Source organism: Nestor notabilis, unplaced genomic scaffold (genome assembly GCF_000696875.1).
Source record: "Nestor notabilis isolate BGI_N333 unplaced genomic scaffold, ASM69687v1 scaffold26893, whole genome shotgun sequence".
NCBI lineage: Eukaryota > Metazoa > Chordata > Aves > Psittaciformes > Psittacidae > Nestor > Nestor notabilis.
In genome coordinates this window covers 4,325-18,912 of record NW_009920961.1, presented here as the reverse complement: position 1 = coordinate 18,912, position 14,588 = coordinate 4,325, and the positions used below count along the sequence as shown (strand labels likewise).

At 53.9% G+C, this 14,588-nt stretch overlaps 1 protein-coding gene across 1 annotated transcript; it reads right to left on the bottom strand.

Annotated features, from left to right (window-relative positions):
* Nucleotides 1-1,076: 1,076 nt before the first annotated feature.
* On the bottom strand, nt 1,077-14,132 carry IGF2BP2 (insulin-like growth factor 2 mRNA binding protein 2; the record flags this gene model as incomplete). Its single annotated transcript, XM_010010929.1, has 16 exons — nt 1,077-1,175; nt 1,710-1,823; nt 2,089-2,220; nt 2,443-2,517; nt 2,773-2,889; nt 3,008-3,076; nt 4,097-4,120; nt 5,028-5,156; nt 5,352-5,487; nt 5,672-5,794; nt 6,222-6,356; nt 10,278-10,550; nt 12,910-12,973; nt 13,527-13,578; nt 13,908-13,950; nt 14,096-14,132. Coding segments are annotated over 16 exons (1,622 nt in total), but the record flags the coding sequence as incomplete, so codon positions are not given.
* Nucleotides 14,133-14,588: the final 456 nt, after the last annotated feature.

The following is a 14,588-nucleotide window of genomic DNA, read 5'->3' as shown; positions in this document are numbered from 1 at the left end:
ATGCTCCAACTATCAGTTTTACAAGGCATACAAAATCTCTAAAAGGGAAACACAAGCGCAAGGTGCTGAGGTATGAAAACCTGAGGTAGTTTCTCTGTGTGTGTATGTATGTGTGTGTCCTGGGGGGTTGGGTTTCTTTTTATTTAAAAATGAATTTGCTAGTTGTTTTTTCCAGCCCTGGACAACAACCTCTGGTAAAGCTGTTTCCCCCCTTCCTCCCCTTTGCCCCTCATCTCCCTGCAACAGTGATCTTTCCCCAAGGATCCCTGCCCAAAGCAGGCACCGCTAGTGCTGCTCATCCGCGGGAGGGGATGTAAGTGCTGAGCACGGCTGGGCTGGGCAGTGATGGACAGACAGACAGAAAGGGGATAGAAGGGATGCAAACCCCCATTTTGGACTCTGTGAAGTGAAGAGGATTGGGTGTGTGAAAGAGATTCCTCTTTTAGGAGACGGTATCCCTTCTGTTGGCTCATACAGGCACTGCTCGTCTCAAAGCCCTTAAGAAACTGCTTTTTAACACTCATTTTTCCCCCTGCTGCTGGCAATCCTACATCTCTACTGTGCATTAGAGAACCAATGGACTAGCTCCTTTCCTTAAAACTCTAAAAAAGCTTGCTTTTGCTAAAAACCAAACACCTCCCTACCCCGGTCCCCCTGTGAAATTAAAAAAACGAATTAAAAAAAACCCCCAAAATTATCTTACAAAACTTAAAAAAACCCCAATAAAATAAAATCAGTGTTAGTTTTGTTATTGATATATTAATTCTACACTCGATGAGCACTGCAGCCCCCCAAGCCTGGATGAAACGGGCGGCTTCTAGGACATTATAAATCTCTCTCTCTCTGCCTATGTTAGTCCAACTAAAGGGATAGCGTCAGGACGCGATGGACACGGAGCGGGGGGGAGGCTGTGGGATGGGAAGAGCCCTCAATACCCCTCCCCATACCCTTGCAGCACCCTGGCTGCAGGCAGGGGAGGGTTGGGGGGGTCTTTGGTTTGCTCCCCTGACCTGCTGGGGGTCCGCTGGCGGTGGGGTTACATTCATTGGGTGGTGCTGGCCGGCGCGGCGGGGGCCTCACTTGCTGTGCTGCGAGGCCGGGGCTCCCTGAGCAACGTGTTTCTGCTCCTGCTGCTTCACCTGCTGGACGATCTCCCTGATCTTCCGCTGTGCGGTCTTCCGGGGGGAGCAAGAACGGGGGTCAGGGTGGGCACCACAAACATTTGTCCCCACACACACACAACAGCACCTCGCTGCTTGTCACCCTCTGAACTTTAAATTACAGGACAAGCACATGTAACCCTTCATTACACAGCTGTAATGTCACTTTAGGAGGCACTAAGGGACCTCTCTGCTCCCACCACACAGCTGCAAGTGAAGCCCTGCAGGGGTTTAACTTGTGCTTCCTTCAGAGCTTCAGTTTTGGGGTGCTGCTGTCCCACTCAAAGCATGTGCATCCATGGTAGGATGAGGGTGCCTGTGGGAGCTCCCGGCCAGTGCTGATGCCAGGGAAGAGCTGATTCATAAGCATGGTGTCTAAGCTAAATTGAGCCAATCTTTAATGCTAGCACAGCTGGGGAGAGCTGCCAAAACACCTTTAAGCATCCTGGGTGCACAGGACCCAGCCAAAACAGAGCGGCGGGATGCTCAGCGACTTACTTGGTGGATTGAACAGGCAGGGAAGCTCAGAAAAGCCACAGCAAAGCTTACCTGACTGGCAAAGAAATGCCCAATGATTTTAACGATGACCTCCTCATTCTCATCTGGGGTTTGGTCTCGTGGCACAATGACTTCTGCACTAGTTAAGTTCTGCAATTCGTTCACCTGGGGTAAATGACAGAGCCCCAGCTTTTGTTGCAGAACAGTCAAAATCCTTCACTGCCAGCATCGCCCCCCGGCTCCTAGCCAGCACACAGCACCAGGCTGAGGTGGGTCTCACCTTGCCCCCTCATCCCAGTGAGAGCCACCACCAGGACACAGAGCAGGGGTCAGGATGCTGCTCTGTGCCCAGGGGCAGGCCAGGGTGGTGAGTGATGCCCAGCTCTGCATTCTCAGGGCAGGGGGGAGCATCCCTGCACCCCTCACCTACCGTCTTGCCACCTTTGCCTATCACGCGGCCAGCAGCGAAGGAAGGCACCTTGATGTGGGCTTCAAGCTTCACTTCTTCTTTTGGGTTAAAGAAGTTTTCCTCTTTCAGCTTCCCAAATATCCGCCCCTGGGCCTGGAGAGGAGATGTAAGGGAAGTAAACCCTTCAAGCAGCAATCCTGGCAGTGCCTGCTCTGCCCGGAGGGTGATGATGGGCCCATGTCTGGCAGCATCAAAACAATGGTACTGAGCAAAAAGCACTCAGTAGGATACAAACCCAGGCTAGCAGCATGGCAGCAACCAAAGCGTGCTCTCAACTTGTCCCCAGCTACAACCCTAACCCCATGGCCAACACACCTTGAACTGAGCCTCAGGTGGCCCTGTGATGATGACCATCCGCTCACTGGCGTCGGGACCTTCTGCCGGGGCGATCTGCAGAGGGATGGGGGTGAAGGAACGTAAGTGTAGCCCTGCTTTGGCAAGACCTCCTCAGCGTAGGATGTCCACCCCATCCAGGGGCATTCCCTCCCACCCCATAAGGGGTGATAACCAGGGTGTTGCAGGAATGGGTTTCTACTAACTTAGGGAGCAAAACCCTTCCCCAGGGCTCCCATTCGCTGCCCTCAGCAGTAGGAAGGGGAAACTGAAGCACAAAGCCTGGGACCAGCCCCACAGCACCCTGCTCACCTTGATGGAGGCGCCGGCAAACCGTGCCAACTGCTTGATGTGCTGCCCCTTCTTCCCAATGATGGCCCCCACTGCCTGTGTTGGGATGAACAAGTTCACAACCTCCTGCTCTGGCAGCTGGTAAGAGCATGGAAGAGCAACACAGTCAAGAGACCAGCATGCCAGGGGACCAGCTGCCCACACGATCAAAGTGGGCATGCAAAGATCACACAGAAGGAGGTCCTGGAGCACTTACGGGGTGCTGATGGGGAAAGGCGCTGGCTGGGGGGGCTCCATACAGACCCGACAGGTATGCTGAGGAGCTCTATGGTGGGAGAGAAAATGAGGGTCACCGATATTCCCAACGTGCCAGCCCCTTCCTGTCCCCTCCCAGCCTGATGCAGAGTAGTTTGCTACCACTGTGAGCCTGGCAGGGACATGGGGACAACCCTTCAGCCCCTGAAACCCCTCCTGGGGAGCACAGATGAGCTGCAGCCTGGGTCCTGCACCTGAAGCACAGCACAAGAAGGCTGAGAGATGGATGGGAGCTAAATCCATCTGTAACCACCATCGGTTCCCTGCGGAGAAGGTGGGGGTTTGGTGAGAACTGAGCAAAAAGTCTAGTTTGGCTGTGACTGCCATCACCATTTGCCTTCTCCAGTTCCAAGAGAAGAAAAAGCAACTGCTTAAGAAGATGCTCTCCCAAGACCTGGGCTGGGATCAGGGGGAAAGCAGCGGGTCTCCATGGCAAAAAGCAAAAGGTGCATACCAGCACCCCAACTCAACCCAATCCAACTCCTCTTCCATTCTTCTGCTTCTCAAACACATTAGACATTTCTCCTGGCAGCAGACACAACTCTCCTGCTCTGGATTTGGGCAAGTACAACCGGATGCTACCTGTAAGCCAGTGTTAGTCGGGTGGGGAAGACTCGGCTTCCTTGCCCACAGCAGACACTGCTCATGCTCCCAACCCTCTACTCAAACCCACTGCGTTGCGGTTTTGTGCTCTTCCTTGCACCAAGTTTCATGTCCACCCTCTGCTTCTGGCCACGGGCTGCTCCATGTCTCCTATACCAACATGTCCTCTCCTACTCAGCCAGGACAGGCACTGCACCTCCCCAGCTCCCCCTGCTCACTGTGAGCCTCCTTCCTCATCATCCTCTCCATCCTTCCTCATCCTCGCCAGGTCTCTAGAGCTCCACAGATGAAGCTACAGCCACTGGCCCCAGGTCCTGCTGAGGACATGGTCAGAAATGACCACTCTTGAGGCGTGAAACACAAAGCACCCTCCACAGGGCCATCACACACACATCACACTCATCCTCCCCTCCAGCCTGGCACTCACCGTTCTCCTCCGACCACTCTGCTGCTGGCGTCGCCAGGAAAAGAAAACAGCACAAGTAAATTAACCCACGTGCAGCCAAAGCATCTCGGCACAAGGATTTAGAGAGACTATCAGACAGACCACAGAGCCTGGTCATCCTCAGGGTGCTCTGCAGGTGCTAGTGGGCTGAGGATGGACCTTCTCCGTCAGCATTATGGCCAGCATGTTTTCCTGACACTGGACTGTCCCTGCCTGCCCGCAACCTCAGTGGTTCCCAAACTGCTTCCCAGGCTTGCTCTGCCCAAGGTCTCAGCAGCCACAGCACCCCAAGAAAGAGGAAATCCCTTGCCTGTAAGGCCAGGTGAAGATCAGTTCCCAGCAAGCACGACCCTTCAGGTGCTAGGGCTGGGATCAAAACTGATGGTGATGGTTCCTGTCCCCATTCACATGTGCTCCACGTCCCCTGTAGTGATGCCAACAGGTTCTGGTGGCAACCAAGAGCAGACCCAGAGGGCACAACCGAGCCTGCTCCATCACAACCCATAGGTGGGTCTGGGGTCAGGGCTCAAGACCACCTACATGGCTTTTCCATGCTGGCTTCAGCACAGATTGCTGCCAGCCACCTTCAGAGAGTAGCACCCTTGGGACACAATGAGTCCCTAAACACAGGTGAAACTGAGCTCAGCACAACATGGAGATGCAGCTGATCTTCCCAGGAAGCTAAATCCAAGGAGGGATTTAGCCATATTCATTCACTGTCTTCTCCACTTCGCTGCTGTGCCAAGTATCTTCCTCAAATGACCAGAAGTCACAGTTCACGTTCAAGGCTTCCCATGAGGTGGCTCCTATAGCTACAGTGTCCACACGAACCCAAGAGGTACATCAGGAGAGTCTAGAGACCACTCTGCCCCCAGTAACACATCCCCTGCACCCCAAACCCTGTCGCACTTACTGCAAACGGGTGGTATGGGGCGGCCGCTGCAGCCCCTCGGGCCCCTGGATTAGATGGGAGCATGGACAGCCCCGTTGAGAAGATGCCCAAAGCATTAAGGTTCAGTCCTGGGATCAGGTTGGCTTGTTGCTGGGAAAGCAGAGACATGGAGAAACGTGTAAAAGGCGGAGTGGGGTTTTTGGGGTTCTCACCACATAGTGTGGACACGATGGATTGAGGCCAACCCTTGCTATAACAGATTGAATACCCTCCCAGTTTTCCTCTGGCCACCTCAGCAGTGGCTCCAAAGCAGGGGCATTCCAGGCGGGAGGGCTGGGAGCTTACATTGACGGCCACCACATCGTTCTCATAGGCCTCTCGCAACTTCTTCATGATCTCCACTTCAGCATTGGAGCACGCCTCGGTGCTGCCCTTCACCGTGATGGTCCGCTCGGGGTTGTAAATGGTCAAATCCTGCAAACTACCCCACAGGTACATGTGGAGAAGAAGTGTGAGACCGTATGGGACCACAGGCTCTCTCCCTGCCCAATGCCACCATCCACCTGGGATGAGGAACGCCAGCCCGGGAAGGGGGACATGCTCTCTTTTCTGTCTCCAGCACTGCCCATACTGTGTTGGACGGAGGGGGATGGCGTGGGACTTACGGGGAGATGGTGATCTTCGTGCCTGTATCCTGCTCAATCTTCTTGAGGTTGCGGCCCTCCTTGCCAATGAGCCTCCCCACCAGACTGTTGTGTGCTAGGATTTTCAAGGGAATCTCTTCTGCTCTAAAATGGATTAAAAATTAGTAAAATCTGAAGGTCCATCTGCCCAGGAAACCAATTTTCAGCAACAGGCACTAACGAAGTAGCAGAAGGAGCACAAAACCCACCACTGTTTCACACCACTGCATCTCCTCAGCTTCTAGGGAATGGGAATTTAAGGATTTCCCAGTGGCACATCTATATTTCACAGGGGTTTGTTCTCCAAGTTTGCCCACATGCTCTTTGGACCCACCTGAGCTTCTGGTCTCTACAGCACCGTCAACCACAGCTGAAGTTATTAAGTTACTAACTGACTCATGACTCTATTCTGACACTCCAAATGCCAGCAGTTCCCTGGAGGGTAACAGAAGATGGTTTCTTCTCCACTCATGGCTGGATTTACCTTCCTTCCACCTTCCACCTGCCCATTTTGCTGAGCCAGGGCACTTACGATTTAGTTTCATCAGCCTCCTTCTGCATGATATCAAGGATCATGCGACATGCTTCCGAGCACCCCTCTGGCGTGGCATGGATGGTGATGGGCTTTTCAGCAGCGCCGGCATTCTCCTTCCGATGGATGTCAACCCTATGGTGAAACAACCAGCAGAGAGGAGCCCCCTGAGATGCGTCCGATGTCACATGAAGGCTTTTGAGAGCTCAGGAGCTGAGCTTGCTACTCACAGAAAAGCTCATTTCAACACCTGCTCAAGCTTTGGGGTGAACCTGGCTCTCGCTGACATACATCTACCATCATCTGGTCTCATGCAAGCCCAGGTAGCGTTTTGCTTCAGTTGGTTTAGATCAGTTTTGAGCTACATTCACCTTCATGACCTGAGGTCTAACTGGGAGCTGAGGGATGCCAATCAACGGCAAACAATGCATCAAGAGGGGGCAAGAACAAATCCTCAACTGGACAAAGCCCTGCACAACTTTGTTTATCACTGACGCCAGTCCCGCCTGGAGCGGGAGACCGGACCAGAGGTCTCCCTTCCAACCTCAACCTCTCTCTGCACAAGCGGCTGCCACGACTGTTGTATGTCGTCTGGGACAGAGAGACAACTTACCCACAGGCAGCATTTGTCGCGACACGGAGGCCCACGTCAACAACAGCACTTGTACTCACGCCCTTCCACAGGAGACCAGAAAGCTCTCCCTTGCGCACCGGCAGGGACCATGCTCTAGCGCCTCTGGTCCTCCCCTCAGCTCATGGCGGGGAGGAGGCACGTGCCTCCAGCTCGCTCCTCACCGCTCAACCGTACCTGGCAAAGGCCCTGAGAGAGTGGGAGAGAGGAAAGCAGAGTAGGAGACTCCTGCACGTCAACCACGTGTCTTGAAGAACAGGGGTAAGCGATCTTCCCATCTTCTCCGTGAGTCCGCGTGCTCTTCCCACTGGAGGATGATGCCGTGCAGCCATCCTGCCATCAGCCACCACCTTGGCATCCCTGTCGCTGCTGCAGCCAGGGCTGGGCTAGCCCGCATCTTCTGTGAAGGTGCAGTAGTGGCCGCTCAGTGAATGCCACCAGCGCTCAGCTCCAACACTGTGCACTCTGGCCATGTCTCTGCTTCCGTTAAAGGTCCCCATCCTGACCGGGACCATTCATGGGTGCTGCTGTGCATGCAAGGCCAGTGACTGTGGTGCAGAGTCACCCCTAACCAGTGCCACATTTGAGGGATGCAGAGTCTTGGTGGGATTGCACAGGTCAACTCTTCCAGGAGCTCATGAACCAGCGTGTAGGAACAAGGATGCTTCATCTACAGGTAGAGGGGAAGCAGCTAGATGAACCTTCCCTGAGATAACCGATGAGCCTATCCCACCAGCTTCAAAAGGGACCCCAGGGTGGTTTCATCTGACCACTGAAGAGGGAATGAAGACAAGAGTTTGATCCCCTTTGCAGGCTACATCTCTCCAGATCTCCTACAGCTTCAGCCAGAGCTGCTCAAGCGGAAGACAGGTCCTGCTTGGTCTGTGCAAAGGGGTGCTGGACACACCAGCACCACCAAGCTCTCCCTGCCCTTTGGTTATGTACACAGCATAGTGACCCTGCTGCATGCTGCGCAGCACCCTCTAAGGCACTCCTGGCCGTGGAGCTCCATCAGGTTGACATGGAGGATCTGTCCTTCTGAGAGTGCCAAGCAGGCACAGGGGCACCCGGGGAGAATGCAAACCCATCACGACGTGCCTCAAGAGAGGATGACGGGCCCAGAGTGGTGCCACAACATCACGCCAGGCTGATGCTTGAAGTGAGAGGGAACCGATGAGGAATCCATGGCTACCCCAACAAACCCCAAAGGCAGTAGTCGGGCAGCTTCTTGAACCCATGAGCAGGTGAGGCTGGTGGAGATGGGGCATGAGCTGAGCCTTTGTACCAAAGAAAGGCCAAGAGCCACAGATGGGCTGAATGGATGCACTGAAGTGACAGGCACCCTGGACAAGCCCAGGAAAGCGACATGGGCCATGCTTCTGGCTGACCTCCAACTCATCCCAAACCTGAATGTGCATGCACAAGCTCAACTTGCAGAGAGATGAGGCACCAGGAAGGGGCCACTGCATTCAAGCATGTCCCACCCCAAACAGCTGGACAGAGGAGGAGGGCTCAGGACTTCTCAGCACATCCCAGTGCTGCTGTTGCACAGCTCCATTCCAACGGGAGGATGGAGAAAGGGACTCTTAACCCCTCACCACATCAGCAGCCGCCTGGGACGCCAGGGTGCTGCAGGGACAGGAGACTGGAGCAGCTGACAACAGAGATGGTGGGACAGGGCAGATTTGCCTACGGTGCAGCACAAAAAACCTCCAAGACCCCTTAAAGGGAAGGCCAGGAACTCTTCAGAGAGCGGTGGTTATAAGGGACAGCCTCTCAAGGTGGACAATGCAGTGTGCAAATAGGGTTATCCTGGCCCCATGGCTGCTTGGTAGCAATGGTCCTCTCCTCATCAACTTACAAGGGCTGCAATCACTGTGGAAGATCGTCTGTTGGGGTGGGCTCTTGGTCTGGGCTCCTTCTCAGCCATGGTTCAAGATGGTTCAACCTGGGACCAGTTTTGTCCCTTGGAGATCAGGAGCATCCCTGGGCATCACTGTGTGTGGAAACAGGGTCAAAGTCCTGTGTGACGAGAGGAATCCAGGACGCCGTGTTGCTGTGATTAAGAACAGGGGCTAGGAAACAGGATGTCACCAGAACCACAATCTCCAGGATCATCTCCTGCCAAGTGCCCAGGCCAGGGGCATGAGGTCCCCGTGTCAAGGGCACATGGACTCCTCAGGCAGGTCAAGCGATGCAAAAGCATGGAGCATGGTGTTCCTCCATGGCACCAGGTCTTCAGGGCAGGCACAGGGAGCCCCAACCACGAGGAGGGACAGCTCAGCAGCAGCAGCTCAGTAGCATCTGGCCTCGTGGTTGGGAGAAACCAGCAGTTGGTGCCTCCCACCTTCCTTGCCAGGCTCAGGGCTTGCAAAGGGCAACCTTCCAGTCTTGGATGGCATGGACACATCTCTAACCACTGCTCATCACACCAGGGGACTCACCTAGAGAAGAAGAGCTTGTGGCCAACCAGGACCACCTCATGACTACTAGGTGGCCACATTCTAGGGCTAGCCAGGCTCGAAGAGCTTCTCTCCCTATGCATACGTCCCCTTTACGTACAAAACTCTTCCTGCACACCCAATGCCGGGGTTCGGCCTGCTTGGCTGCAGAGCAGCACATCTTCCTACCTCCTGCTTAAGCAGATGTGCTATTACCAAACAATTTGCCTCTAAAAGCTTCTCTGAGAACTAGGATGCCCTGGAGGATGTTCTGGTACAGGAGTCCTATGTCCTGTGGGATCACCGGATTCAGGATGATGAGCAGGGGAGAAGACAGCTCTGGGTTAAACACAAACAAATCTGGGCAGGAACAAACCATGCAGGAAAACCATGCAGAAAATCAGAGGTGAAATCAATGTGAACATCAACAAGAGAAATATGGAAAACCTTGGCAAGACAGACCCTTCCTCCCCACCCCTTTTTTTTTGTTCTTCAACAACAAAACTGTTAAGATTGCAAAAGAGGCTTCAGAAAGTTACAAAAAGCCCATCCATCTCAAGGCAGCGCTCTCATGGTGCCCCTTTCCCCCCTACAACAGCTCTAACCCATACAAGGCACCGCAGGATGAGCAAATCCCGAGGGCAAAGACCATGGGGGCACTGACTGCTGTACCTAGAATTCCCTTTCAGCATTTCATCCCCAAACTTGCCGTTTCTTCCCAAAGCCTCATCCCCAACCATTCTTGTGATGGGGCTTTAGAAACCCATTCCTGGTCTTTTTGAATGTGCATCCCCCTCCTGCTGCACCCAAACCACCCTGGCCAGCAGAAACGGTTTAGAATATGGGCTTTGCTACCATCCCATGAAAGCTGCACCCCAAGAAAACACCACTGGCCAGCACTCAACAGCCCCGAGTGCATGGAGGACCCACGCTGGGGACCTACAGCACCCTCTGGAAGGAAACAAAACCATTCAAGGTACTTACTTGGACTGGGTTTGCTTAGTAAGGTTCTTTATGGTCAAGCCCTCCTTTCCTATGATCGCACCAACAAACTGCGTGGGTACCAGCATCCGCAGTGGGAAATCGAGCTGTTTGGGCTGCGAGGAGCCCCCCGGGGAGGAGCCCTGCTCCCTGGAAGAGTGGCCCCCGCGGCGGGATCGCTGGGGGGGCGGAGGGGAGCTCACCTCTTCATCCGGGATGTAGGAAATCTTGAAGGAATAGTTCTCAAACTGGTGGTCGCTCAGCTTCTCAATTGCTCTGCAATGTAGGGAGGGTGGTAAGAGGCTCTATGGGGATGGACACCCCTCCGGCACCACCAGCACTTGTGGACTGTGGTCCCTCCCCAGCCCTGCACCTTCCTCTCTCCCCAGTCCAGAGAAGGTGGCCATGGGAAGCCAGAGCACCCCACTGTCCCATGGTGGGACAATGTCCCCTCCCATGTGGGTGATGCCAGAGCTGTCACCCTGGCAGAGGTGGGATGCCAGCCTGGGGATCTGTCACTTCACCTGAGCAAAGCGCTGGCCAGGAGCTATCACAGAGTGCAGAAATGGTCTCGCAGGCTTTTTGGACATGGAAAAGGTGACAGAGTGGCTCTGAGCAACAGCTGCTCCAAGGAGAAGGACATGGCACATGGCACCCCTCTGTCAGGAACCTCAGCTCCCTCCCTAGCTTAGTGCATGGCGAGGCAATGATTTCTGTGAGCAGTGATGGCTTCAGCCATGCTTCTTCACTCTTCCTACCACATCTTGCTTTGGCTATTTAGAGGCAGGCGTATGAATGCACCACTGCCAGTAGCTCCTTTGCCAGGCCTGAACTTCACATCCATTGTGGACTTCTGCAACTTCACTGTCCCTTCTCAAGACCAGCACAGTGCCCCTGTCTGGTTTCTCTGCTGAGCTCTTCCTTTCGCCTGCTCCTATCACAACATGCTCTAAACCAAACCACGTCCCCCTGAACCACCCAGGCCTTTTCCTCCTGTCACTTGTTTCTACATCAAGCTGCTGAGCACCAGCTAGGACAGGTACCAGGATGCAACAGATCACAGCATCTTCTCTAACCCTGAAGGCTCTTACTGCAAAGCATCAAACACTGCCGTGTTGGTGAGACTCTCTGTCTTCCTTTCTTGCCACACATCCCAAGGCACAGCAGCTCATGCCACATTTACCTGCGGCCCACAACACCTTCTCCATCCAGCTGAGGCTGGAGCACACCCAACACGGCCACCCCAACAGGCACAAGGAAGACTCTCTTCTTGCGTTCTGGACCAGCAGATCATTCTCCCCATCTCTGTCCTCACAAGTCCAACCTCATCATGGGTCAACTCAGACGGGAAGTTTCCAGAACATCCATCAGCAAATGGACTCTGGCAAAGGCTCTTCCTTGCATGGGGTCTGCCTGGCTCTTGGTCATACCCAAACTACACTGACCACTAAGTCTGAGACATGCTCAACACTTACTCATAACTAACTTAGGGCTGGTGTCTAGCACAGGGCTAAAGTTGCTACAAGCCTTTAACAAGTGTTTTGCTTGAAACAGTCCTTGTGTTTCTGACATAACCGCTAATTAGTGTTTTATTTCCTCTCTGGCTATAATAAACCTTTATGTATGTCTTCACCCAGCCCTGCTGTCCTGATGCACAGCTCTGTTGGGCTATTCCGTCCTTTTAAAGCTTTTCTTGATGAGTGGCATTTCTTTGACTCCTCTGCACAACATCCAGGCAATATACTCTCTGCTGCAGAAACTGGCCATGGACCCCTTGGCTCCCTCTCACCTCCTCTAACCAGTCATTCATCCACCCAGAGGACCTCTTTTGTCCATTGAAGAAAAACTTTTTGACAGCCTTTCAGAAGCTGACCAGCCAGTTTCTCTTGACTCCAGAAGGCGACGGGCTCTGCATATTTTGGTCTCCAACTTGACTTTCCCCCAACTAGTGAGGTTACTTGTATCTCCCAACACCACACTGTTTCTCCACCATCTCTCCCAGCTCTTTCAACACATTCCACCTCTTCAGCAGCTCAGGCTGGGTGGTTGGACTGATGATTAATCCAGTGCATTCCCAGTTTAGGTCTGGACTTCCAACCTGGGAAGACGACTCCTTGACAAACTGCTTCTCTGAGCTGACCCTCAGCTTTCTAGAGCACTTTGCTCTCTAAGGCCACTGTGACCCTGAAGAAGGCCTTTTAGGAAGGACAGTGTCCAAAGGTAACTACAAGATCGCACATCTGGGAGCCCCTTAAGAAGAAGAGAAGGCACAGAGGAAGAGGGGACAACCCCAGGGCTGATGGCTCCAAGCTGGTCCAGTGTTGCCTGTGCATGAATGAAGGGGCACCCTAAGAAACCCCATCTCCCATGTGAGGGGAGAAGGCAGGAGACTGCCCAGTGGTGGAACGAAGAGAAGACTGCTTGCAGAAGACACACGAGATGACAGAGCTTAAGGTTAAACCAACATCTGCCAGCTGTATCTCGAGAAGATACACTGACAGCCCTTAAGGCACTTGAAGCTTACACTCTAAGAGCTTAGAAACAACCTAAGGAGGCTCAGAGAGAAGACAAGAAGCAGCCGGGAAGATACCTGGTGTGAAAGGTGGTGTGAAAATACGGATCAAACCCCACTTACACTTTTGCTTCTTCTTTACTTGCATACGTTACGTTGACAACGGCTGTTTCTGTGTCTGTGTTGACTGTGGAAAAGCAAGAGAAGGAACATTAGAGACACCCTGGGGGGGGGGGACACACCAGTGGGACACTGGTGAGGATGGTGGCAGGGCAATGCCTGTCCTGTGGGGACGGCTCTGGCCACCACGCAGTGTGCACTTCTGCACCACTGTGTTTTCCCCAGCACAAAGACTGGGCTGGGCTGGCAAAGGACCAGAAGGTGCCAAGGCCAGATCCTACCACCCTTGCTGAGGAGGATGCTTGGCATCACTGATCCACCAGCAGACCTCAAACAGCGCTTGGCTTGGTTTTTGTTTGCAGGGAAAATTGGGTTTCTAATTTGCCAGTGACCAAGAGAAGCACTGAGGATGGAGGTCTGATGGCCCATGTCATCCCCCATCACTGGACGGGTGGCCCTACCTCCACCAGGACTTTGGTCCACAGGGAAAACCATTTTAGCCCAGTACCAATGACTGGGAAAACCAGGTTTCACCTCACTGGGTTTTCTCTGGCATGGGAAGAGCTGGGGAACAGTGCTGGGACTTCTGCACAGGTGAGGACCATGCTGGACCATCTTACCTTGCTCTACATTCTCCACTGTCCCATACTGAGCTAACAGGCCATCCAGCACCTAAAGGAGAGAGCAGAAAACAAGGCAGGTGAGGCAGGCAGGGCAAGAGCCTGCTTCACCCACAGACACCCTCCAAAGAGCCAGCATCACCCACCTGCATCCCATTATCCCAACGATGCCCTACTGCAAAAAGCTGCCCCACAAGCCAGTGGAAGATAGAGCCCTGTTCGCACTCCACCTCCCTGCTGGGGTTACCAGGAAGGTAAAGGGAAGGTAAAAGGTGGCCCATTGCAGAGCACATGCTCCTGCAGCACAACTCACGCTGCTCGGCACAACTGATGGAAGACGAGGAGGTGAAAGGGATGCTTTTAGGATCATCTGTTTCTTACCTCCCACTGCAGGTGGGGTGGGATGTTTCGGATCTGGATCTTCCTGCTCCTGCAAAGACAAAGCCCGGGGTTAGGGGGTTGTGGTCTGCAGGCACGCTGCAGAGGGGAGCAAAGGCTTTGCAGAAATCAGACAGCAGCTGGGGAGAACTCGCCGAAGCATCCCGCTTTCCCACACTGACCTGGAGCACCTTGTACCTGGGGAAAGCCATTTGTCCCACCCTTGGCCTGGTCACCACCTGCTAGGGCTGAAGCTGTCTCGGGAATGCTCCTTCCTCATGCCGGCTGTCAGGTTTCCAAGGAAACCTGAAATGAGCCTCTGCAGAGCCACAGCCGCAGAGGCACGCCTGGGATGCGTGCTCACTCTGACCACGCTGCACTGGGCTTGATGGCTGGGTGGTGACAGGACCCGAGACCCACCATGGCCAACCCTGGTGTCCCTCGAGGGGGGCTCTCCACAACGCATCCTGCTGATGTCCACCACTTCCAGCAACTCAGGCCTGCTCTCTATGCGGAAACCTAAATATATATCCTCAGAGGCTTGCCCTTGGAGATGGCCAATGCACCCAACCTTGCCTGGCTGCACTTTTCAACTCGCGTTACTGCTCCCAACCTGGCCGCACTGTGGCCTTGGGGCATGGATGCACAGGATGCATTGCAAAGGCCTCCCAAGAGGTTAACAGC